General features: G+C 37.7%; 1 protein-coding gene across 4 annotated transcripts in view; it reads right to left on the bottom strand.

Annotated features, from left to right (window-relative positions):
* ATP8B4 (ATPase phospholipid transporting 8B4 (putative)) overlaps positions 1-24772 on the bottom strand; it is a 327254-nt gene that overhangs the window by 296254 nt on the left and 6228 nt on the right. For 3 of the 4 annotated variants that reach the window (XM_027840872.1, XM_027840874.1, XM_027840871.1), the window contains exons 2-3: positions 23654-23743; positions 8808-8876 (exon numbers count right to left, since the gene is read on the bottom strand). In XM_027840872.1, the coding sequence (XP_027696673.1) occupies positions 8808-8835 (28 nt within the window). In that variant the 5' untranslated portion in view covers positions 8836-8876; positions 23654-23743. Of the gene's footprint in view, positions 1-8807; positions 8877-23653; positions 23744-24395; positions 24458-24772 lie in introns of those variants that run through there. The other variant, XM_027840873.1, reaches the window with a different exon arrangement.

The raw sequence follows: 24772 nt of genomic DNA on the forward strand, positions 1-24772 counted from the left end.
GTCTGTCAGCTTGTCCCTCATTAAGAGTCTCAGTAGATTGTCATTGGACTCAGTCACTATTAGCTCAATGGGAGGCTCTGTAGTTTCAGATCAACTGAACTTTAAGCTCCCCTTTGGTGTGGGACTCCTCCTCTGGTTATTTTATTTCAGGCTTTCACTCTGGGATGGAGTCTGAAACCAAGGCCCTGCTCTGCTCCTGAGATCAGAAACACAAAACTACTGCTTGCTTCCAATCTTGTTCTTTGCTCAATACACATCTAGGGCCAACTAGTAATCACATCTCTCTCCTACCCCATTTGCAGAATCCCCCTCCCCCTGAGTCTGACCAGGAACTGCATAGTAGGAGATTGAGCTGCCAGATTTCATCCATTCCTGCACCTGGTGCTTTTTCAGGGGATGCCCTGGGATCTCTTCCTGCCAAGCTGCTTCTGGGGGGCGAGGGAAGGGTGGAGCCAAGATGGCAGAGTAAAAGCAGTGACTTGCTTGAGCTCTGCCCCAAACCCCTCCAAATACCTATTAAAAAATATCTCTAAACAAATTCTAAAGTAGCAGAACCCACAAAAAGACAGAGTGAAACAAAATTCCAGTCCAAGATAACCTGGATGGTTGATCGGAAAGGTATATCTTGCTGGGCTAGGAGAGGAACGCAGTTCAGCGTGGACGCGCAGGCCACAGCGAACCTGGAGCAGGCCTCAGAGGACCGAATTGCAGGCAGCTGTGGCAGTTTCCAGACTTCTCAACCCATGAATGCCAAAGACAACTTAGAAGGTCAGTGGGAAAAGTCTGTTTCTGCGGTGGTGAGAGAGAAGCACAGTGGGGTTTCAGCCCCATTCCCCAAGCTCAGCCCCAGGGTGCCGGCTGTCTCCTGAGCTTCTGGCCCACAGACTGAGGGGGAATCCAGTGGCTGATCAGAGGGGGATTGCAGGGATCTTTCTACTGGTGCAGGATTCTCTTGCTTTGCCTGTGCTTGGATCTGGGTCACAGTTCTGGGTGGTGGTCCTGGGGTGAGAAAGAGTGCTGGCACGGTAGAGCTTGTAGTGGTTGTGGAGAGGAAATTCTCCACACAGTTCCAAGACAGAAGAGCTCTCATAGACCAGAGCACAGGCCAGGAAAGGAGTAAACACCTCCCCCTTGATCATAACACCTTGGAAGAACTGAATATTTACAAGTCCCTAGAAGTATCTCCAAAAACAGTTGCACAAAACCCCTGAAGCTTGGGACGGTACATTCTCCACACTGGAAATAGACCTCTACCTTAACAAAGAGTTTATAACTCAAGTAATTGGCTGGGATCATGAGCAAGCAGTGAAAAAAAGAGTCAGACTACATTATCTTACTTTGGTGACAAAGAAGATCAAAACATAACCAGAAAAAGACAAAAAAGCCAAAGCTCCTACATCCAAAGCCTCCAAGAAAAATATGAATTGGTCCCAGGCCATGGAAGAGCTCAAAAAGGATTTGAGAAGCAAGTAAGAGAAGTAGAGGAAAAACTGAGAGGGATGCTAAAGGAGACCCAAAAAAATACTGAAGAAAATAACACCTTAAAAAATAGCCTAACCCAAATGGCAAAAGGTCCAAAAAGCCAGTGAGGAGAATGCCCCCAAAAGCAAAATTGGCCAAATGGAAAAGGAAGTCCAAAAGCTTACTGAAGAAAATACTTCCTTAAAAATTAGAATGGAGCAATTGGAAGCAAGTGACAATTTGAGAAATCAAGGCACTGTAATACTAATCCAAAAGAATGAAAAAAAAAAAAGAAGACAAGGTGCTTCTGGTCCCTGGTGTCCAGTCTCAGCTCTCAGTCTCTGGGCTCTGGCACATGTGATTCAAAACCCATCCACAGACCTGTTTGTTTCCCTAAGACACCTGGGCTGGAAAAATAACAAAAAGCTAATTTTTTTCTTGGCTTTCCTGATCAAAATTCAATCTGGGCTATTTTCCAGGTCACTATGGAAGAGGTTGGGTGGTGAAGCTACACTGTACTTCTCCCTACTTCTACCATCTTCAGACATACACTTTAGAATGGTGAGGTACAAGGGTGTTGTGAGACTCAAATAAGATAATGGACATAAAGCATTTTGCAAATCTTAAAGTTTATATAGATAAATGCAAATTGTTGTTGTTGTTGCTGTTGTCCTACAGCTACCAGGCCTCTAATCTAGTGATGACTTTATTCCCTAAATCTTCTATGGCACTCTTGCTGACCTCAATCAGTTTATAGGGCAATACAGGGGCATGCTGGTAAATGTTTAACAGCCAGGTTCTCTTTAAAAAAAAGAACTATATGCACACACTTTTAAGTTTAATCTTCATTAACACTTTATTAAGTTTAGACAATAAACAAAACAATAAATGAAGCCCTGATTTTTAGTGATTGCTCACATTGAAAAATTAATTGCTCAAGGTTAGTGCTGATGTTATAGCTTCTCTTTGAAAATTTCAAGTGACAAGGAGTTCACTACTTTTGTTCACTGTCATGAGGCTCTAATTGCTGTAAAATTCCTTCCCACTCTGAGACAAATTCTGCAGCTTCCATCCATTGGTCTCAGCCCTGTCCTTGGAAGCAACAATGAACAAACCTATTCTTCCCCACGCACACATCCCCCATGTTGGCCCTTTAAATATGGGACTGAAGGAATTTATAAAATGAGAAAGCAGATGGAAAAGTCATGAGTCAAAATATCAGCCATAGAGCTGAGACTTGACCACCAGCCCACTTAGATTTCTAGGACACAGTGAAGCAAACAATCAGAAATCAAAGTGAAATATGACCCTGGAAAAGTATCTTGGGAGGAAAATTGCAGGCTCCGTGAAGATGACATAATTCTGTGAGAGAAAACAGAATTTTGTGTGTATCTCTTTATACTTTACATCATTTTTATTTTTGAGATATGAAGAGTAGAGAATTATCTTACAGTCAAAACTGTATTTGGAATCACAGAGTAGGATCTATAACTTTTTTCTCCCACAACCAAAACACAATTGCAGCTTTTAAAATCAGCCTGTTCTTATTCCTTAAATTTGAGTAACATTCCATTAATGCACACTGAGAAGGGAATCAGCTTCCAGGGAACCTTGCTCTTCCTAGAATAAATCCGTATATATAGGCATACCCTTCTCTCAAAAAAAAAAGATATTTTGCATCTAATTTTTTTAAGTTTGTATCTTAAGAAAAGTTTAGTTGTTAATTGTTTAAACTGTTTAGATGAGTTGTAATTTCTTTAGTTTGCTCCGGATAAAAATAACATACTTTATGCTTGTCTTCAATAAATGTTTGTCTTTCGAAAATAATATTCTCTGGCTTCACACCCTAAATGAAGACTTTGATTTCTAAATCATTTCCAGCTGGGGAGCATAGGATCAATCAATCAATAAGCATGTATTAGGTGCTTACCATGTGCCAAGTACACTATGTTAGGTGCCAGGGATTCATATACAAAAAAAAAATGAAACAATCTCTTCTCTCAAGGAGTACATGAAAATGAGAGAGGCTTATACAGGCCATCCAATCCTGCTCATTTTTCAGATGAGGAAATTGAGGGGCCCAGAGAGTAATTTGACCAAGGATACATAAGTAGAAAGTAACAGAACAGCAATTCAAATTCAGGTCCTGTGACTCTGGCACTCTCTATAGCACTACACTGCCTCTCAAGCTTTACTCCCATTCAGAGGAAAGACTACCTAGGATGGCTTCAAGGATATTGGCTTGTGAAAACACGTAAGCCCAAAAGCAGGGGGGCGGGGAATTTAATAAACATATCAAAAGATAGTTTGGAATTGCAAATAACAAGTACCATTTGGAAACCTTAGATAATAAAGAGATTATTACATAAATCATGGTTGGTATGGGAAAGGGGGTGGTTTTCTCAGGCATGATTCCAGAGACTGCTGGTGGTGTGATGAATAGAGAACTGAACCTGGAGTCAGGAAGATCTGAGTTCAAATCCAGCTGCAGACACTTACTAGCTGTGTGACCTTAAGCAAGTCACTTAATCTCTGTTTGCCTCAGTTTCCTCAACTGTAAAATGGAGACCATAATAGCACTGACCTGACAGGGTTGTTGTGAGGATCAAATAAGATATTATGTGTAAAAAAAAAAAAAACCACTTAGGACAGTACCCAGCACTAGATAGGCATTATAGAAATGCTTCTTCTCTTCCCCCTTCCCAAGGTTGCCATCTGAAATGTTGCCAAACTTCAGATTTTAATCACAGAATAACAGAATCTCAGAGTTGAACAGAACCTCAGGTTCTGCAGGTTATTGCATCTGAACAAGAATCTCATCTATAACATTCCCAACAAATGTCCATGTAGGTTTTCCTCAATGACCTTTTTTTACTGAGGGGAGACCCTCATATCATCATCATCATCATCATCATCTTTATTATGACAGTTTTCATAAAGCACTTCAAGGTTTGCAAAGTACTTTAAAATATCTCATTTATTCTCACAACAACCCTGGGAGGTAAGTGCCATTATTGCCATTTTGTAGATGAGGAAACTAAGGTTGAGAGAGATTAAGTGAATTGCACGGGGTCATACCACAAGCAAGTGTCTGAGGTTAAATTTGAACCCGGGTCTTCCTAACTCCAGGTCCAGAACTCTATCCACTGAGCATCTTAACTGCCTCTCTATATTTCATGGGCCAAATCCCGTCTGACTTAGAAGACTGATTAACAAACCAACTAGGTAGTTAGGATTAATCTCCTCATTCAAATTCTATATTCATATTCCTTCCCTTTCACACATTCTAGAACAAATAGGTAGAATCTCTTTTTAATGAATATCATTAGAACATTCAATTCTAAATTACAGGACTATTTCTTTACATGTCCTGGCCAACATATTATTACCACTGTGCTACTATGTTTGCAGTGATTTTTGTTTTAAAAATTCTGTGCCATTAATATTTTCTCAAATCCCCTTCTATGAGTCATTTTAGTTAATAAAGATATAATTATTTTTGTACGACAACAAATACTTATTAGGTACCTACTTTGTGCCAGGCACTATGCTAGATACTAAGGATACAAAGACAAAAGTGGAACAGACTCTGCCCTCAAGGAGTTTACATTCTATGTCATCACTGTATCCATGCACTATAATGGCTAAGATTTTTAATATCTAATCCATTTTCAAGATTCTGTGCTTCACATGCTATATCCTTCCATTTGTAAGAATGTAGTATATAGAGGGGTGGGGAGGTTAGAATGGATGGAAGTCAATAGATCTGGGTTCTAATCCAAGTTCTGCCACGAAACAGTCATGTGACTTTGGGCAAGTCATTTCCATCAATCATGGTTTCTTCATCTTTACATCACAGTCTAGTCACTGTCATTTGGTGGAATGAGCACTGAGATAGGAGTCAGGAGACCTTGGTTCTAATCCCAAGATCAGACGTGTGACCTCAGACAAATCATCACATCTCTGGAATCCAAATTTGTTGTTGTTCAGTCGTTTCAGGCACGTCCAACTCTTTGTGATCTCATTTGGGGTTTTCTTGGCAAAGACATTGGAGTGGTTTGCCATTTGCTTCTCCAGCTCATTTTACAGATGACTGCAAAGCTCTGCCTCACTCAAACCCAATTCATGCCCAAGGCAAGACATCACACTCATGAGGTCATTGATTCTCTTCAACAAGGAAGGGAAGAACAACAACAGATGAGGAAACTGAGGAAAACAGTTAAGTGGCTTGCGCAGGGTCACAAAGCTAGTAAGTGTCTGAGGCCAGATTTTAACTCAGGCCTTCCTGACTCCAGGCCGAGTGCTCTATCCACTGTGCCACCTAGAAGGCTATACTCTCCTGAGAGAATGTAAACTTCTTGAGGAGAAAGGTTTATCCATATTTTTTCTTTATATCTCTAGTTTCTAGCACAGTGCCCGGCATTTAATGGGCATACTCAGTAAATATTGATTGATTGATATGTCCTGGCATAGTAGAATGAACACTGGTATGGGCTTCAGAAGACTTGGGTTCTAATCCCTGAAATTAACTAGTTGTGTGACCTTGAACATATCATTTAACTCTGGGTCTTGTACTAGGTGATTACTGATGTTCCTTCTAATTCTAACATTCTACATAAATTATATTGTATTATTAAGATCATGGTATCAAAATGGTGGAAAATTCACAGTGGCAAACAGCACAGTAAGTTTAGTAAAGTTGGACAGTCCAGGGTTTTGTCTTGTTTCTTTGTATTGTTTTGTTTTTATCCAGACTTATGATTTCACTTTGTTTAGTTTGTAGAACAAAACTCTCTGTAAAAGAAACTCCCTCTACCAATGCTGGCCAACATTTGCTCTGCAATTTATAATTTTAGAAAGTTTAGTAAAGTAGGATGTATAAATATAACAAAAGGAAAGAATGAGACTAAATATTTTTATTATATAATGAGATTATTTTTATACGTGTTTTATCCATGTCAGCTGTCATCACATATTTCTATGTTGTTACTCATAACTTATTGACCCAAAATCAGTGGCACCCCACTACAGACTCCCTTTGCACAAACAAAAACAGAGCAATGACTAGGGCAGGGACACCAGAGCTATGTCCTGGAACATCAAAATACAGAAAGTATAAGAATAAAAATAATGATTTTTAAAGATTTTGCCACTTGCAAATTTGTTACATTTATATCGTGACTGCATTTATGTTCTTTCAGCAGTATAGAAAAAACTGAGCTTAACACCTAGTTAGCAAGAATAATTAGCTAAAATAGGATGTGGCCAGATGGCAAACATCCCCCCTCCACCCCATTCCCCTATAACTGAGCCCTAGGTAAGTTCCTCATCAGAGCAGCTATACTCTGTTCACTTACCTCTCCCTGCCCCCAACAGCCTCCCTATGATCAGGGATCCATCTTCTAGGTAATGACCCATAAGGCTGGTGTCCTGGAATCTCCTTTCCTGCTAACTGAATTTGTCTTAATTACATCTTGGATTATGCCTACATCATGAATTACATAGTTGATTTGAGGGTTCCTGTTGTGCCACCAGGCCCAGATCTAAGAGAATATATCATCAAGCTTTGGCAAGAACAAAAAGGAACATTCAACATTGTTGTTCTGCTACTTCTGTGATCCACAAAACACACAAGCAGAGGAATTTAGGGCAAGAGAACTTCTCTAAGAATCTGACACTTATCTCTCCAATCCACAGGGTTAATGTGACTCTACATAGCTTTTATTTAAAGTATGCAATTATCTAAGTAGGCAACATGGTATAGTAGAAAGAGCATTGGTTCTAGAGTCAGAGGACCTGAGCTCAAATCTGATATCTGTTGTGTGACTGGACCTCAGTTTTCTCATCTGTAAAATGAGCTGGAGAAGGAAATGGCAAACTGCTCCAGTATTCTTGCCAAAAAAAACCGCAAATGAGGTCAGGAACAGAACAATTGAACAACAACAAAAGATTTTGTTACTCAAAACCCCAGTGATACAAGTGGTAGCAACCCAGAACTACCAGATCTAATGATCCCAAGGCCATTATAACAATCCACAAGGCACAGGTTGGGTTTATCCCCTAACTACATCCAATTCCACTGGATGCAGATAGCTTTGCCTTTGATTACCATGATTACACAAAAATGACAGTTGTTTGAAGAACAAAAGTAAAAAGAATACCCCAGTGGTCAGTTCTTTTTTAAAAAACATTTCTACTGAGGCTATAATCCTATCAACTGGCCTTTCATTGTGGCTACACCCGATCTCTCAATTCTGTTCTGTTACCTCCCAATTGCCCCCAGCCGCTTCCCACCCTTAATCATATTTAGACTCCATTCTCCCTTGGGCTCATGGTCCAGGTCCCTGGCATTCTGTTCACCCCAGCTTACTGGTCACTCCCATCCAGATCCTCCTTAGACCCCTCCTCCAGTCACCCCAAACTACTTGACTACTCCTAAATTCTTCCCACAGTGTTTCTGTATATAGGGTCTATCTTGTCTCTATTAAGGTTCTCAGTTTCTTAAAATCTAGCCACTGCTCAGATTCTTAATAATCTAGCCAATAGCTCAGTAATGTTCAGATTCGTTAAGAGTCTGGCCAATATGGCAGATGTTCTAATAAACCTTGTCTTTGGCTGGAAAAAAAAAACATATCTACTTCAGCTAAGTCCTCTTACAGGTATTTATGTCAAACAATGATTAAAATGAATTAAAGAATTTTTTAAATTCACTTTTAATATGAAGATTATGAGAAAGCTCTAGAATCTTGGGTTGGGAATCAAGAGACAGCAGGGGTGTGAAAGTCTACCAGAGAGCAGAATGAAGGCTGTGGATGGAAACTCCAGAGAGGCATATTTTAGGTCCACCTCAGGACAAACCTGCTAATCATTAGTGTTGTCCAACCACAAAATGGACTATCATGTCAAATAGCAACTTTTCTGTCAATGGAAGTGTCCAAGAAGAGGCTGTTAAGGAAGATGTCAAAGGGATTTATGCTGTAGTAGGGGTGGATTATATGATACCTAAAGTCATTTTCAACACTAAAATTCTGCAGTCAAAAGCAAATTAAAACTAAAAACAATATTAACTCAGATGCCTAGGTTCATTGAAAAAAAATGCCCATAAAAACCGTGCTACCAGCTTCCATTGAACAATAATCTCTATAGTTGAATGAGAGATAACTCTCTTTCCTCCTGCCAGTACGCTATACCAAAAAGTAACTAATATAGTATATCTTATTAATAATGTGCCATTAAGACAAAAATACTCATCCAAATAAAAAAATTAATTTCATACAATCTTGGACCAAAATTAATTCTAATTATAAAAATTCAATTATATATCCTCTAAATCCCTCATTACTTACCAAGTAATTTCTTTTCACCACAAAACATTATGACGTCAGATCAGCTCCCAGAGGACCTCAAGAGACCTCCTGTGTGAATAATATAAGTGCATATCATTAATATTTTATAAGGGTTCATTAAACACAAACCTTTCAAATTCTATTCTTCCTAGTCAAAATAAAGTGTTTGGAAAGCCATAGATATCATAAGGAACACAGTAATACATATTTAATCATCTCAAAGCCTTCCTAAGTATGAATCAGAGAAACCTGACATTGTATAATTGAGGTCACAAAGAACTTCAATACTGCAAAAGAGAATATTAAGAGCAAATAGAAGTACCCTGCTCGTTTTCTTTTTGGTTTGAACCAACAGCTGTATCTGTGATTCCAGTATTGTGGAGAAAACTGATGTGAAAACTACCTATACCCTTGTGCAAATTCTGGGTCACTGATTAAATCACTTGCCCATGATTGCACAGCATGCAACAGAGAATGGCCTTGAACCCAGATCTTCCTCACTTTATATCTTTAAATCTAGGAAATAAAATTAATTGAGATTTATGTGGGTCTAATGGGCAAAATTTAGGGCTTAATTCGGGAAGAGAGTTCATTGTTCAGTGGAACATGTACTGAATTTAGAGTGAGAAGACCTAGGTATAAATCTCAGCTTTGCTACATATTGCCTATGTGACCCTGACTAAGTCACTCTCTGAGCCTTAGTTTATCCACCTCTAAAATGAGAGTTGGACTACTCTTGTAACAATTTGTCTGAGGCCATGCACGAAGGAATCCAGATCTTCTGACTTCCAATCCATGGTTCTTTGCTGGCACATCACATTTTTAAATGGCATTTTAATTATTTTTAATAAGTGCAGGCTAATCATTTTCATGTATGCTACTCCATTTAAGGTTTTTCAATTATTCAGCACATTTCCTAAGTTATTTTAATCTCCCAAACCATAATTTTTTAAATATAAGAAACAAAATATATGTGGCTTTATGCTAGTCTATTGGGCAAAATCAAGCTTAAATCAGACAGATAATACAAGGTCTAAAAACTTCTGAGGGTTGTGGTGAGAAGCTGGAAAACATGCAAAAAGAGAAAGAAAATACACTAAAGAATTCTTATTTTTGGAAGAATTATTATATGAGCAAAGTAAGGTTTAGAGTGATTAAATGCCTCGATCGAGTCATAATTGTTGTAAAAAAAAAACTGTTGTTTAAGTATGTTCAAAGGAAAACTAGGTGGTACAGTGGATAGAGTGCTGGGTCTGAAATCAGGAAGACTCATCTCCCTGAATTCCAATCCAGACTTAGACACTTACTAGCTGTGTGGCCCTAGGAAAGTCACTTAACCTTGTTCACCTCAGTTTCCTCATCTGTAAAATGAGCAGGAAAAGGAAATGGCAAACCACTCCAGTATCTCTGCCAAGAAAACTCCAAATAGGGTCATGAAGAGTCAGACACATCTGAAAACAACTGAATAAGAAATATGTTGAAAGTGTTCAGAGAAAAATAAAAATAGACTAGTCAAAATTTTGGAACACAAGTTGTGAAAATTCTTTTGGGTACCTGCTTCAGTAAAGAAAATCTTTTCAATGCTAATTAACTTCTGAATATAAAGAAGAGTGAATAAAGGACATTACATAAGGAACCATATCTCAATGGAAGGTGAAGGTCAACTGGTTTCACCTAAAACACAGCAAGCCAAGACGTAATGAGACTCTTCTCTGTTTCAGTAAAGAATACATATGAATCTAAAGAGGACACTGAAAAAATTCTAAGGTGCAGAGTCAAAAGAATAGTGTCATTTTAATAAGCTATATGAAGAAAAAGAAATCCTTCCCTTCATCCTAGAGCAGGGGTCCATAACCCATGGTTGGTGAACTTTTTAAAATATATATAGATAGATAACTCTATTTCAATATGATTAATTTCCTTTGTAATCCTATGTATTTTATCTTATGCATTTAAAAACATCACTCATAAGCGATCTGAGCTCCATTACTAATTTACTGTGTAACTTAGAGCAAGCCCTAAGTTAACTTCTCTGTATTTCAGTTCCTCAAAATCTGTTCAACAAGAGGTTTAGACTAACCAATATCTAAAAGTCCCTTTCCAGCTTTAATCAGATCAAATGAGATAATGTTTCTAAAAGGCATTTAGCATAGTGCCTGTCACATAGTAGGTAATATATAACATTTATTCCCTCCCCACCCTTCTTTTTCTAACATACCATGATAAAAGCATTGGATTTGGGGTCAGAGGACCCAAGTTTGAATCAGGCTGAGCTACTTAACTTGCTGTGTGCCCGTGGCCAAGTAACTTAGCCTCTCTGAATCTCAATGTCCCATCTATAAAATGAGGAGTTTGGACCAGATGTTCTCTAAGGTTCCTTTCAGTTCTGAATCCTGTGTTTTTCTTCTTCCTCACTTTGCCATCACATGATTTGACTCTTTCAATCAGTCTCTTAAATGAAACTCAAGCTCCAATACATTCATTTTTCCCTTTGGAAAAAAAAAAGGATACCTAACAAAAGGTTTGGTGGGAAAAAATTGAGAATCTTTGGCAAAAAAAAAATGGACATTGTATGTGGATTTAGGTGGTCTGTATTCTACCCTATTATTTTGGAGGGGAGGGGAATTAACTGGATTTAACTTAATAGCTGCAAAAAAAAATACACTGTTACTTAATTTGACAATGTACCACGTGACTTCCCCTTAGGATTTGCTGCTGAACCTTTTGGCTTTAACAACTATAAACCTTCTTCCTCCTTTTGAATGAACTTTGAGGCCATATTCTTGGTTCAGACATTCGTGCCAAATGTTTCATTGACATCAGTAATACTCACATATACTACAGATTTGGCACTTTCAATGAAAACAATATAGACACTTGGGCTATCGCTCTTCATACTTTCTTACAGTAAAAAGACTGTGGTATTACAGCTTCTAGAACAACAGCTGCAGCATCCCAAAGGGAGTGTATATTTAGCTTTAAAATTGTGTCTGTAGAAAAAAAAATGAGATGCCATTATACAGATGCTGTGGTAAGTTCCACATGTGCTTGTGAGTGACCATGGAAACATACACTAAACAAAAGAAGAGGGAAGGGTCCAAGAATAAACATGGGCCTCCAAGCCCCACTGCCTCATAAATCAATTGAGAGTAATATCTTTATATTTCCCCAAGTCAACTAGTCAATCATTCATATCTGATTAATGTGTAGGTCACCTGTGCAGAAAAATAAGGTTTCACTCTGCATTTTGGGTGTAGTTTATCTGGAACAGTTCATTCACATTATAAATGATTGCAGGGAAAACAATTATCTGTTTCTTCCTGCTAGTCAAAGAATTCTGCTTATAGCAATTTCCAACTAACTTCTATACTATTACTATAGATGGGATTTGAATGCTAGAATCAGACATTTGTATTTGATTCAGTAGGCAATAGGAAGCTACTAAACATATTTGAGAGGTGGTGACATCATAACTGCATTAGGAAGATTGTGTAGGGAGCACTATGAAGGTTGAATTGGAGGAGATTAGAGAGTCAAGACTAAACACAAGGAAATTAGAATAGTCTAGACACGAAGAGATGAGAGCCTGAACTAGTGTGCTTGTATGTGAGACATACTATAACAGTAGGAAGGAGGGGGAAGACTTGTGGAGAAGCATCTAACATAGCTATGGGTCCTGCTAGCTTTCTCTGTTCTACACCCATACTCTAGGATCATCGAGGGGCTTCCTAGACTTCTAGCATTTGGTAGGTAACTTCTTGGGCAGCTAGGTGGCAGACAGAGATAGAGTGGACAGAGAGCCAGGCCTGGAGTCAGGAAGACTTATCTTCATAAGTTCAAATCTGGCCTTAGACACTTACTAGCTGTGTGATCCTGTCCAAGTCACTTAATCCTGTTTGCCTTGAGAAGAAAATGGTAAACCATTCTAGTATTTTTGCCAAGAAAACCCCAAATGGGGTCACAAAGAGTCAGATATGACTGAAAATGACTGACCAACAACAATAAAAATATGGGTAACTTCTCAAGGTGAAACACCACCTTAAACATTTACAACCCTCTAAGGTATTCATAGGGAGAAGGAGATGGGGACAGGGAGAGAAAGGTGGAGGGAGAGAGGGAGAAAGAAAGACAGAGATAGAGACAGAGAGGGAGAGAGAGGGAGAGAAGGGATGGAAGGAGAGAGAGAAAAAGAGAGAGGGAGGGAGAGAGAGTTAAGAATCCTTGCTCCAGAGTATCAATCAATAAGCAAGTATTAAGTGCCTACCAAGTACCCAGCAATAGGGTAGAAAAGGGTAGCTCTCTTAAGTTAAATGTTGCCTTTCTATGATACTTTCCACTTTCCTTTGGGCCTCTTTTTTCCCCCTGCAACACTGTTACCTACTACAATTCCTAATGTCCAGTTGTGTTTCACTGTCTTTAACTTTCTTTCAACCACATTTCACTGGTATCAAAACAGCAGGGGTTTGTGGTAGAAGGATACAATGGGATTGGTCCCAGTTCCCATAACTAGGATTTATCCATAGAAGGGGGACCTTTAAGATCATCTAACCAAACTTCGTCCTTTTATAAAATGAGGAAACTGAGACCCATAAAAGTAAAGTTACAGCTAGGATTTGAACCTAAGTCTTCCAAATTCAAATCTAGTGCTCTACCACACAACTACTTAGAACCACAAATACAGAGCTGGAAGATGACCTTAGAGGTCATCTAGTCCAACTGTCTCATATTACATATGAAGAAACTGAGTCCCAGAGATGTTAAGCAACTTGCCCAAGGTCACACAGTTAGCAAATGACAGGATTTGAGCCCAGTTCCTCTGGTTTCAAATTCAGCACTCTTTCTCCTATATCACATAGGTAAGCGCTGGCTGAGAAACTTCTGGGAGCAACCTACCAGTCCCCAACTTTTCTACCCTGTGCCCTATTGAGTAAATTCCTGAATTGTATATTTTAGCAATACAAAATATTTGACTTGGGCTAGTCTAACAAATATCCTGCATTAATGGACCATATGTCCCTTTTTAAATAGATTGTTCCTTTTTTTCCAATATTTTGCTCTAACATCACAAGAAAATCACATGGGAACGATTTTTCCCATTTTTCTGAGTGTGAGAATAGGAATAGGATAGAATTTAGACACATGGGGCCAGCAGCTGCCATAGTCAGACTTGTAAAGGATGATTGGGTACCCTTAATCCCTTTTCAGGATATTTCCTGCCCCCCACCACCCCCCAGGCCTCTCAGGTGTGCAATTACTTTATACCTATTTTCTCTGGTTCCATGTCTTAATGTGCTTCCCACTCCCACCCCAGCCTTTCCTTCTCCATGGTTTCTTCTAATCCATGGTGGACTTGGAAGGATGGGTAGGATGTGTGTAGGAAGGTGGGGGAAGGGTTTGATGGGAGGATTTATAAGAACACAGAATTATAGCTCTGGAGTGGGAAGAGACCTCGAGAGCCATCTAGTCCAGTCCCCTGGAGTAGAAACAGGATACCGCGGACAAGGTATTGGATCTGCAGTCAGGAAAACCTGAGTTCAAATCCCACCTCAGATATTTACTAGTTGTATGATCCTGGATAAGCAACTTTACCTTTCTGGGCCTCCGTTTCCTCATCTGTAAAATGAGAGGGTTGGACTCAATGACCTCTAAGATCCCTTTCATCTCTAAATCTTTGATTCCTCATTTTACAGATGAGAAAAGTGATGTCCAGAGAGTTGGAGAGATTTGCCCAAAAGTCACACAGTCAGAAGTCTGACATCAGAAATCATATTTGAACCCAGATCCTCTGATACCTGATCCAGTGCCTCCATACCACAATAAGAGTTGAGAGAACAAGGCAGATCTTATAGAGTGGCATAAGAAAAGAAAGAATAAATATGGTATATTGGGGGATCATGAAGATATTGACCAGACTAGAAAGATGTAAGAGAAGTTTAGAAAAATAAGGCAGAACCAGATGACAGAGATCCTTGAATGTCATGTAGTGACATGTACATTAAAGGTATCCTTTGGGGGGGGACAATGCTCTTATTGTCTAAGAGTGACACAGGGTGAGACAGTGTTATGGGATGAGCAAGATACTCCTCATATCACACCAAACCAGAGAGAGCCAAATGTAGTGGCCTTATTAATTCCTCCTTGAAGTCTCTCCTAACTACCCTGAATAACCCTTCCTGACTTGCCATAGTAAATTATTTTCTGCATCCCACAATCTGTCATTAAATTATATTCTCGTAGGATAATAAATCACATGTTCTTAAAACTGGATATATTTCAGGGAGTTCATGAACTTGGATGGGAAAAAATTTACATCTTTATTTTCACTAACTTCTAACTGAAGCTTAGCATTTCCTTTAATTATTTAAAAATAATACCCTGAGAAGGGGTCTGGAAGATTCATCAGACTGCTAGGGGGATCAATGACACACAAAAAAGGTTAAGAGCCTCTGTAGAGATCTAGCACCGAAAGAGAATTTAGAGGTCATCTATTCCAACAGCTCCCCCCCCCCATTTTATATATAGGAAAACAGAGACCCAAAAGGATTGAGTGAGCTGTCCAAGATCACATAGGGAACAAATGATAGAAATAGGATTAGAACCCAGGTCCAGTAACCTCAATCAATCAATAAACCATTTATCAAGTGCCTACCTTTTGATAGGCATTGTGCTAAGTATTGAAGATATAAAATGAGGCAAAAATCAGTTCTTGCCCTCAAGGAACTCACAATCTAAAGGAGGAGACAACATGCGAACAAATATGCAAAAATAAGATATATAAATATACGTATGATAAGTAGGAAAAATTAACCAAAGAAAGGCACTAGAAATTAGAAGGTTTGGGAAATCTTCTGTAAAAGATACTGTAAAAGTTCCATTTTACCACCAGCAAGAGATAGAAACAGAAATTCCATTTAAACTTACTGTAGACATTATAAAATATTTAGGAGTCTACCTCCCGAAACAAACCCAGAACTCTATGAACACAATTACAAAACACTTTTCACACAAATAAAGTCAGATCTAAATAATTGGAAAAACATCAGTTGCTCATGGGTAGGCTGAGCTAATATAATAAAAATGACAATTCTACCTAAGCTAATTTACTTATTCAGTGCCATACCAATCAAACTACCAAAAAATTATTTTATAGAGTTAGAAAAAATAATAACAAGATTCATTTGGAAGAACAAAAGGTCCAGAATATCAAAGGAACTAATGAAAAGAAATACAGGGGAAGGTGGCCTAGCTATTCCAGATCTTAAATTGTATTATAAAGCAGCAATCATCAAAACTGCTTGGTACAGGCTAAGAAAGAGTGGTGGATCAGTGGAATAGGTTAAATATGCAAGACACAGTAGTCAATGACTATAGTAATCTATTATTTGATAAACCCAAAGACCCCAGCTTCTGGGATAAGAACCCACTCTTTGAAAAAAAACTGCTAAAAAACTGGAAGAGTATGGCAGAAACTAGGCATAGACCAAAATCTCACTCCACATACCAAAATAAAGTCAAAATGGGTTCATGATTTAGATATAAAGGCTGATACTATAAGCAAACTGGGAGAGCAAGGAATAGTTTACCTATCAGATCTATGAAGAACAGAAGAATTCATGACCAAACAGGAGATAGAGAACATTACAAAAAGCAAAATCGATAACTTTGATTACATTAAATTGAAAAGTTTTTGCACAAACAAAGCCAATGCAACTAAGATTAGAAGGAAGGTAGAAAATTGGGAAAGAATTTTTACAACCAGTCTCTCTGATAAGGGCCTCATTTCTAAAACATATAGAGAATTAAGTCAAATCTATAAGAATACAAGTCATTCCCCAATTGATAAATGGTCAAAGGATAGGAACAGGCAGTTCTCAGATGAAGAAATTAAAGCCATCTATAGTCATTTGAAAAAATGCTCTAAATCACTATTGATTAGAGAAATGCAAATCAAAACAACTCTGAGGTACCACATCACACCTATCTGACCAAGATGACAAAACAGGAAAATTATAAATGTTGGAGGAGATATGGGAAAATTTGAACACTAATGCATTGTTGGTGGAGTTGTGAAATGATCCAACCATTTTGGAGAGCAATTTGGAACTATGCCCAAAGGGCTATAAAAATGTGCATACCCTTCAACCCAGTAATAGTACTTCTAGGGCTATATCCCAAAGAGATCATACAAATGGGAAAAGGACCCACATGTACAAAAATATTCATAGCAGCTCTTTTTGTGGTGGCAAAGAATTGGAAATTGAGAGGATGTCCATCAATTGGGGAAAGGCTGAGCAAGTTGTGGTAAATGAATGCAATGGAATACTATTGTGCTATAAGAAATGATGAACAGGCTGACTTCAAAAAAACCTAGAAAGACTTGTATGGTCTGATGCTGAGTGAAGTGAGCAGAACCAAGAGAATGATGTACACAATAACAGCCACATTGTGTGATGACTAATATTGATAAATTTAACCCATCCCAGCAATACAAGGATCTAAGACATCTCCAAAGGTGTCGTGATGGAAAATGCTATCCACATCCAAAGAAAGAACTATGGAAGTTGAATTGCTATTTTTTTTTCTCTTCTGTTGAGTTTTGTTTCCTCTTTCTGGTAGTTTTTCCTATTGGTTCTAATTTTTACTTACAACATCACTAATGTGAAAATATGTTTAATAGGAATGTATATGTGTAGCCTATATCAGATTGTGCGCTGTCTTGGGGAGGGTGGTGGGGAGGAAGGGGGAGAAAAATTTTAAACTCAAAAGCATATGGAAGTGATTGTTGATAAATTAAAATAAATTAATAAAAAAAATTTTTTTTAAAGTCCCATTTTAGTTGTGACTTAAAGGAAGCCAGGGAAACCAGTAGGCAGAGAGGAGGAGGGAGCACAGTCCAGGCATGGAGGAAAGCCAGAGAAAATGACATCTGCTCATTTGTATGACCCGTAGCAAGTCACTCAACCCCCCAGTTCCCTCATCTGTAAAATAGACAGTATCACCTATCTCATACAGTTGTTGTGAGAATCAAATGAGATAACATGTAAAGTGCTTTGCAAATCCCAACTATATAAATGCTAGTGATAATAATGATGATCTTCATCCCACAGACGAGACCACTGAGGGGTCTGAAGAGATGAAATTACTTACCCAACATTTTGCTTACAGATAATGAAAGCCAATAAAGAATTATGTTCATTTGTGAAAAAAGTCTTCTAAATTTCCTTTAAATGAGCAGTCTTATGATTTTGATTTAACAAAAAAAAAAAAGCAGAGTAGGAGAGGAAGAAAATTCATTCTCAATCACTAAAAACAACAACCACAACAATGTGTTTAAATATTCACTGAGAAATAATCCAGTTAATACCCATTGCTAGAATGGGCTATTTCTAGAATTTTAAGATGTTTGGCCAATTGGACAAACCAGCTAACCAAAAAATTCTTTCTGAATTTAAAATAAATTTGAAGGTGTGGCCCAGGACCAAGTCAAGGTAAATCCCTTTAAGTATGTTGAAAAGTGGTTTCATCAGTCCGTTGCCCATTTCTAAAGAGAAAAGATCAGGACCATGTCATGGCCAATCTATGTCACCCACTCAATAGCAGGAGACATTTTAACATTAGCTATTTATATTTTATATAAATCACGTAAATATCCTGTCTGCCAAGTACAACAGTTGTATCTTTGTCCATTAACCTTTGTAATCAAGGGTATATATTTCAGCAATAATATATCTGTCAGTAGAAATTTAAAGACATGATAATTTATCACACTTTTTATAAGATGTAGGCACTTTAAGTTACCAAATTGTAGTTTCTGGGACCTCCCTAGGTCTTTTAGTTACAGAAAACTAAAAATAAAATTCTGAGGGGTTTTTCTCTAGAATATTTAATGATTTACTTAAATTTTTCTGCCCCATCACCTAAAGAGTTCTAACTTTTTGTGTCTTCTGTCTTATCATTTGGTAGGGAGAGGTAGTTTCTTTTATGCATGATACCTCACATTCTGAAGTTCAGATTTTTTAAATTGTTTTTTAATTTGGTACCTGTTAAATACCTCACTCTGGAGAATAACAAAGATCATGCTTCTTAAAAAAAATGCTTCTGTTTTTAAACACTAATAACTGGAGAAGGAAATGGCAAAACACTCCAGTATCTTCGCCAAGAAAACCCCAAATGGGGTCACAAAGAGTTGGACATGACTCAACAACAACAACAACCACAAAAATAAATTTTAAAAAAAAACTGTAGCATTAAATCAAAAGCTCTGAGACAGCATGGCATAACAGATAGAACAGCATCCTCAAAAGACTTGGCTCCATCTTGCCTCCACCTCATAGTAATTAGGTGTCCATTGGCAAGTCACCACTTTTATGGGCTTCAGTTTCCTCATCTGCAAAAGTGAGTGTGAGGAGGCCAGGCTAGATAATCTCCGATTCCAAACTCAATGCTCTTTCCACTAGACCATGAGCTAATTCCCTTCCTAAAGAAAGTTTAACCTGATAATGACCTTTTAGTGATCATAATCAATGAAAATAGAACTCAGGTCTTTATTACAAAGTTGTCATAAGTTGTGAACTGATTCAACCACTATGGAGAAAGATTACCCAAAGGGCTATCAAATTGTGCATACTCTTTGACCAAGCAATACCACTATTAGGTGTACGCCCCAAAGAGATCAAAGAAAAAGGAAAATGACCCAAGTGTGCAAAAATATTTACAGTAGCTCTTTTTACAGTGGCAAAAAATTGGAAATTGAGTAGATGTTCATCAATTGGGAAATGGTTGAACTAGTTGTATATGATTGTGATGGAATACTATTATGCTATAAAAAGTGAGGAGCAGGATGGCTTCAGCAAAACCTAGGGAGACATAAATGAACTGATGCAAAGTGAAGTAAAAAGAACCAGGAGAACATTGTACACAGTAATAATAATATTGCATGATGATCAATTGTGAGTGATTTAGCTATTCTAATCAATACATTGATCCGAGACAATTCTGAAAGACTTAAGATGAAAAATGCTATCCATTTCCAGACAGAATTGATGGATATTAAAGCATAATTTTTTTCACTTTCTTTTTCTTGCTCTTTTTTTTTGCAATAACACAGAAATATGTTTTGCATGATTTCACATGTATAATTGATGTCCTATTTCTTGCTTTCTCAATGGGTAGGGGAAGGGTGGGACTGAGGGAGAGAGTTTGAAACTTAAAAAAAATTTAATGAATTTTAAAAATAAATACATAATAAATTTATTTTTTTAAAAGAAGAAGAATTGTCACGGTCTGTCAGAGAATGAAATATTTTATGGTGACCCAAAAGGGCCAAAAGTGTAAAAACTCATCAACAGCCATTTAACATTTACTCACATTTGGTAGTTGGTTATGTTAAAAGAATCCAGATTATCAACAACAAAATAATCTCTGGAATCAAAGAATCTGGGTTCAAATCCCACCTCCATTACTCACAACCTGATTGTCCCTACATAAGTCCCTACATAAGCCTCCCTAGACCTCAGATGAAATTCTTCCTAACTCAAGACTCATAGTCTTAAAACGTAACCGCCATATTATGCCATGAAGAGAACCAAATGGTATAATGAATGGATAGAGAACTGGACCTGGGCTCAAGAGATCAGGGTTCAAATCTCACCTCAGATATTCACAAGGCCTCTGATCTCTCAGAGCCTCAGTTTCTTTATCAGTTAAATTGAGTCATCATAGTTGTACTATTTCACAGAGTTGTGGTGATGAAAGCAACTTGAAAATCTGAAAGACCTTTACAAATCCTGGTTAATGTTGTATAGTGGACTGACTTTAGGGCCTTAAACACCTCACAGGAATCTGTTGATGCTGTTTTCATAGGGTCAGATTTCTGGCAACAAGGAAGAGAAAAGGACATAAGACAAGACCACGAGGGGACAAGATAGACCCAGGAAGAAGAAAGGAACAATATCACTCAGGAAATTGAAATAAACATTGCTCTCAAAACAGGCTATCCCTTCTCCTCATTCCTGCTTGCCAGTTTGGCAGCCTCAACAATGTGGCTTAAGGGACTCTTTCCAACCAAAGGGCAAATGGCATCAAATATGTCCACACCATAAAGGAAATGATGAGGCAGCAAAGTGGCATAATGGAGAAAGTACAGGATTCAGAGTCAGGAAAAACTGACTTCAAATCCTGCCTCTGATCATTATTAGCTGTGTGACTATGGGCAAGGAATTCAACATCTCAGAATCAGTTTCCTCATTGGTAAAATAGGGGTATTAGTAACACCTACCTCACAGGGTTATTGTAAGGATAAAATGAGATAATACATGTAAAGTACTTTGCAAACCTTAAATTGATATGTAATTTTAAGCTAATGATCATTATTATTGGTAATAATAATTTCCATCTCTATAATTCTTTAAGGCTTCTAAAATGCTTTCCTCACATGAACCCCATGAGCTCGATGGGGCAAACATTTTTACCTCCATTTTATAGATGAGGAAATTGTGGCTTGCCTATGGTCACATAGCATTTCTCACTCACCTCTATTTAATATTTCCTGAAATTCAGTGTTCATTTTAAAAGATCCAAGGCCATCAACCAGAAATCAGTGTTAGCATTGTGTCAATTTTTTAACTGAATCAATAATTTTGTTGGTATAGGAACATTGTAGAAATACCCTCTACCAATACAGACGAGTACCAACTCTGCACTGAATCATAGAGAGTTGTCTGGGGCAATGAGAGATTACCTAACCTGCTCAATCACACACATAGTTGGCATGAGAGGTAGGATTTGAACTCATGTCTTCCTGACTCTGAAAATGATTCTATCACTGTACTTTGGCTCTCACTGCAGTTAATCATACTCTTCCAAAAAATTCCTTTCTAAGCTTTAAAACTCTTTTGTTATTTCCAACCTCCCTAAGCAACCTATTTTTGAAATGACTGAAATTAGATCTCTTTCCAGTTGTCTTTAAATCCTTCTATTCTGAAGAGAAACAGGATAAGTCCTACTTTTAAATTTTTACCTTTCTTTTGATGGTTCCTTTACAGCTATTATATCACAATAATAAATCAGTTAAGTAAACCAAGACACTTTTAAACAATACTTCATTAGAATTTGAGATGCTTGGTTCACTGATAATATCATTCAGTTTCCTTAACAGCATGATATACTGGAGAAAGTGTAGAATTTGAAGTCAGAAAACCCAGGTTTGAATTCTGACATAGATATTCAATAGTTAGGTGACCCTGGGATGTCCTTTTACTTTTCTGAACCTAGATAAATCAACAGATTGATAGAGATATAGATATATGTGTGTACATATACATGTATTTATATTTATTTATGTTATATTTATATATACACATAGATATACATATATGTATAATCACAAATATATTATATATACATATACATATGAAATGTTTTGTAAACCTTAAAGTGAGATATAAAATGAGCTATTATTATTATATTTATATATCAGATGGGGATAATAATATTTGCACTACTTATTTCATAGGATTGTTGTGAGGAAAGCACTGGATAAATAGATGGATGGATGGGTGGATGGATGGATGGATGGATGGAGAGATGGAGAGATGGATAGATAAATGGATTCAAATGTTACCTGACATTTGCTAACATTGCTTTCTGGTTGGTGGCCTTAAATTTTTTAAAAATGAACACTGCATTTCAGGAAATGTTAAATGGAGGTGAGTAGGAAATACTATATGACCACAGTCAAGTCACAATTTCCTCACCTGTAAAATAGGGATAACAATACTTTCCCTACCTAGCTTATGGGATTTGCATGAGGAGAGCACTTTGGAAGGTTTAAAGTGTTATAGAGATGGAAAGTGAAATTTGAAATAGATAAGTAGATATAGATATGTGTAAATACATATATGTATAGTTTTATATATATACACATACACATATGTATATATGTATAATCATATATAAGTGTTCTGCAAGTATTAAATGAGACATAAATGCCAGTTATTGTTATTACTATATTTATCTGTCAGATGAGGATAATCATACTTGCACTACTTATCTCACAGTATTGTTGTGAGGGAAGCACTAGATAGAGAGACAGACAGAGGGACAGTTAGATAGCTGAGAGACAGAGAGAAGATAGGCAGGAAGAAATAAAAATAGATGATGAGAAAGAGATGAATGGCGATAGTAGATAGATAGATAGATAGAAGATAAAGCATTTATTAAACAATTGCTATGTGCCAGGCCCTGTTAAGCACTGAGAATACAAAAACAAGCCAAAAAAAAAAAAGTCTTCCCTTCAAGAAGCTTCCATTCCAGTGGGGGAGGGGAGAAACAATACACGAAAGGGAAGGGGAAAGAGGGCAAGTCTGCCAGGGAGGAGGTAGAAGAGTAGAGAGAGTCAGAACACCTTAAAACATTTTTTTAAGTGGGAGCTGTATCATTTTGCTAACAAGCAAAGCTGATCCAAAGAACTAAAAAAATAAAAATAAGAAAGAAAAGTTTTGTCATACTAAGGCATACACTTGGTCCATTCAGTCCAATGTTTGGCTTCTGCTGGTGATATCAAAGGATGTTTTGGGGAAAAGCAGAATTGCCCACCTTAACAATGCAGATCGTCAATTTGTATTTTTAGAGAGTTACTTGAATCCCTTAGAAGGTGACCCTAAGTGTTAAAGGTGGGATTTGAACCCAGGTCTTTACAGACTTTAAATCCACTTTCTCTTTCCGCTGCTTTAAAAAAAAAAAAAGAACTAGCTCTATAAGCAGTCTTACAACTCTAAAATAGATACTAACGGAGCCTCTAAGAATTAAAATTTTGTCTTCTCATTGTTATAAATTTCTCAACTTACCAGAACTCTACAGCAGTCTTTTTCTCCCACTCTAATTGACGCCAGACCAATCATAACTATCTTTTACTTAGCTCCTGGTTCAGAGATGGTCTAAGAGAAATGAAAAAGCAAAATCAGCTCGCATAAACAAAGTTACTAAATATTTTTTTAAAAAAACAGCTCTATAGGTAGACCCTTACAATTCTGAAACTTAAGAGTCTATAGATGTTAGCAAAAGCAAAACATAGTTGAAATTATAGGATCTTTACTTACATAATTCCCTACTCTAAACCGGAGGGAGTGAGCTCAGCATAGTGTTTCCCTTGGCGGGTTTCTTTATATTGCTTATGAAGGTACCACCGTATTTGGGCCAATGTACTTGTATGAGACGAGAAAGCAGAGAAATAGGGAGAAAATAAAGGGGTTGTTCAAAGTGATTTGTGAAATGACTGCTCTTGTTTTTTACCATTAGGTTTTTTCCCTTTCCTTTCATCTTTCCAGTTTAGGATTTAAATGCATTTTCTCCGCAAGGAACCTGCTGGTGCTCCAAATTGTTGCTCCAGTTATCTCCCAACAGGAGGAGAAATACGTCACTTAACCCCTGACCAATCCCTGGCCCTGCAGGGCAATTTGTGCAGTTCACCACCGACCTACTCTTAAAAGTGACCCAGGGCCCAAGGCAGGTGAGAGGAATTCAAATGCGTAGGAAGGAGAGTAGAGAGGCAACTTGAAGGGATAGGGAAATGAATACTCAATTACTCACCCTCTTCCACCCCGGCAGCTTTCAAGTTAGAGTAGGAAGAGCAGCTGTCAAAAGACCTAGGTTCAAGCCCCTTTCCTGCCACTTAGTCAAGTGACCACAGGCAAGTCAAAAAACTAATATGAGCCTCTGTTTTCCCATAATAGGGACAATACATCCACTACTTAACTCCAAGGGACTATGCAAGAAAAAGGCTTTCTGTAAAGATCAGAGGGCTACATGAATGTGAGTTATTGTTAACTTAATCGTCCCTTTGCCTCGATGAAGACAAAGCGCCTTCCTTTTTCTGTAAAAAGTACTCCCTAAGGAAAGCACTGTACCTTTAGGTGTGAAATTGATTAATGTTGTTAAAGCCTTGAATTCCTCTGTAAGCAGCAGCG

Source organism: Vombatus ursinus, unplaced genomic scaffold (genome assembly GCF_900497805.2).
Source record: "Vombatus ursinus unplaced genomic scaffold, bare-nosed wombat genome assembly UNPS02014848.1, whole genome shotgun sequence".
Classification (NCBI taxonomy): domain Eukaryota; kingdom Metazoa; phylum Chordata; class Mammalia; order Diprotodontia; family Vombatidae; genus Vombatus; species Vombatus ursinus.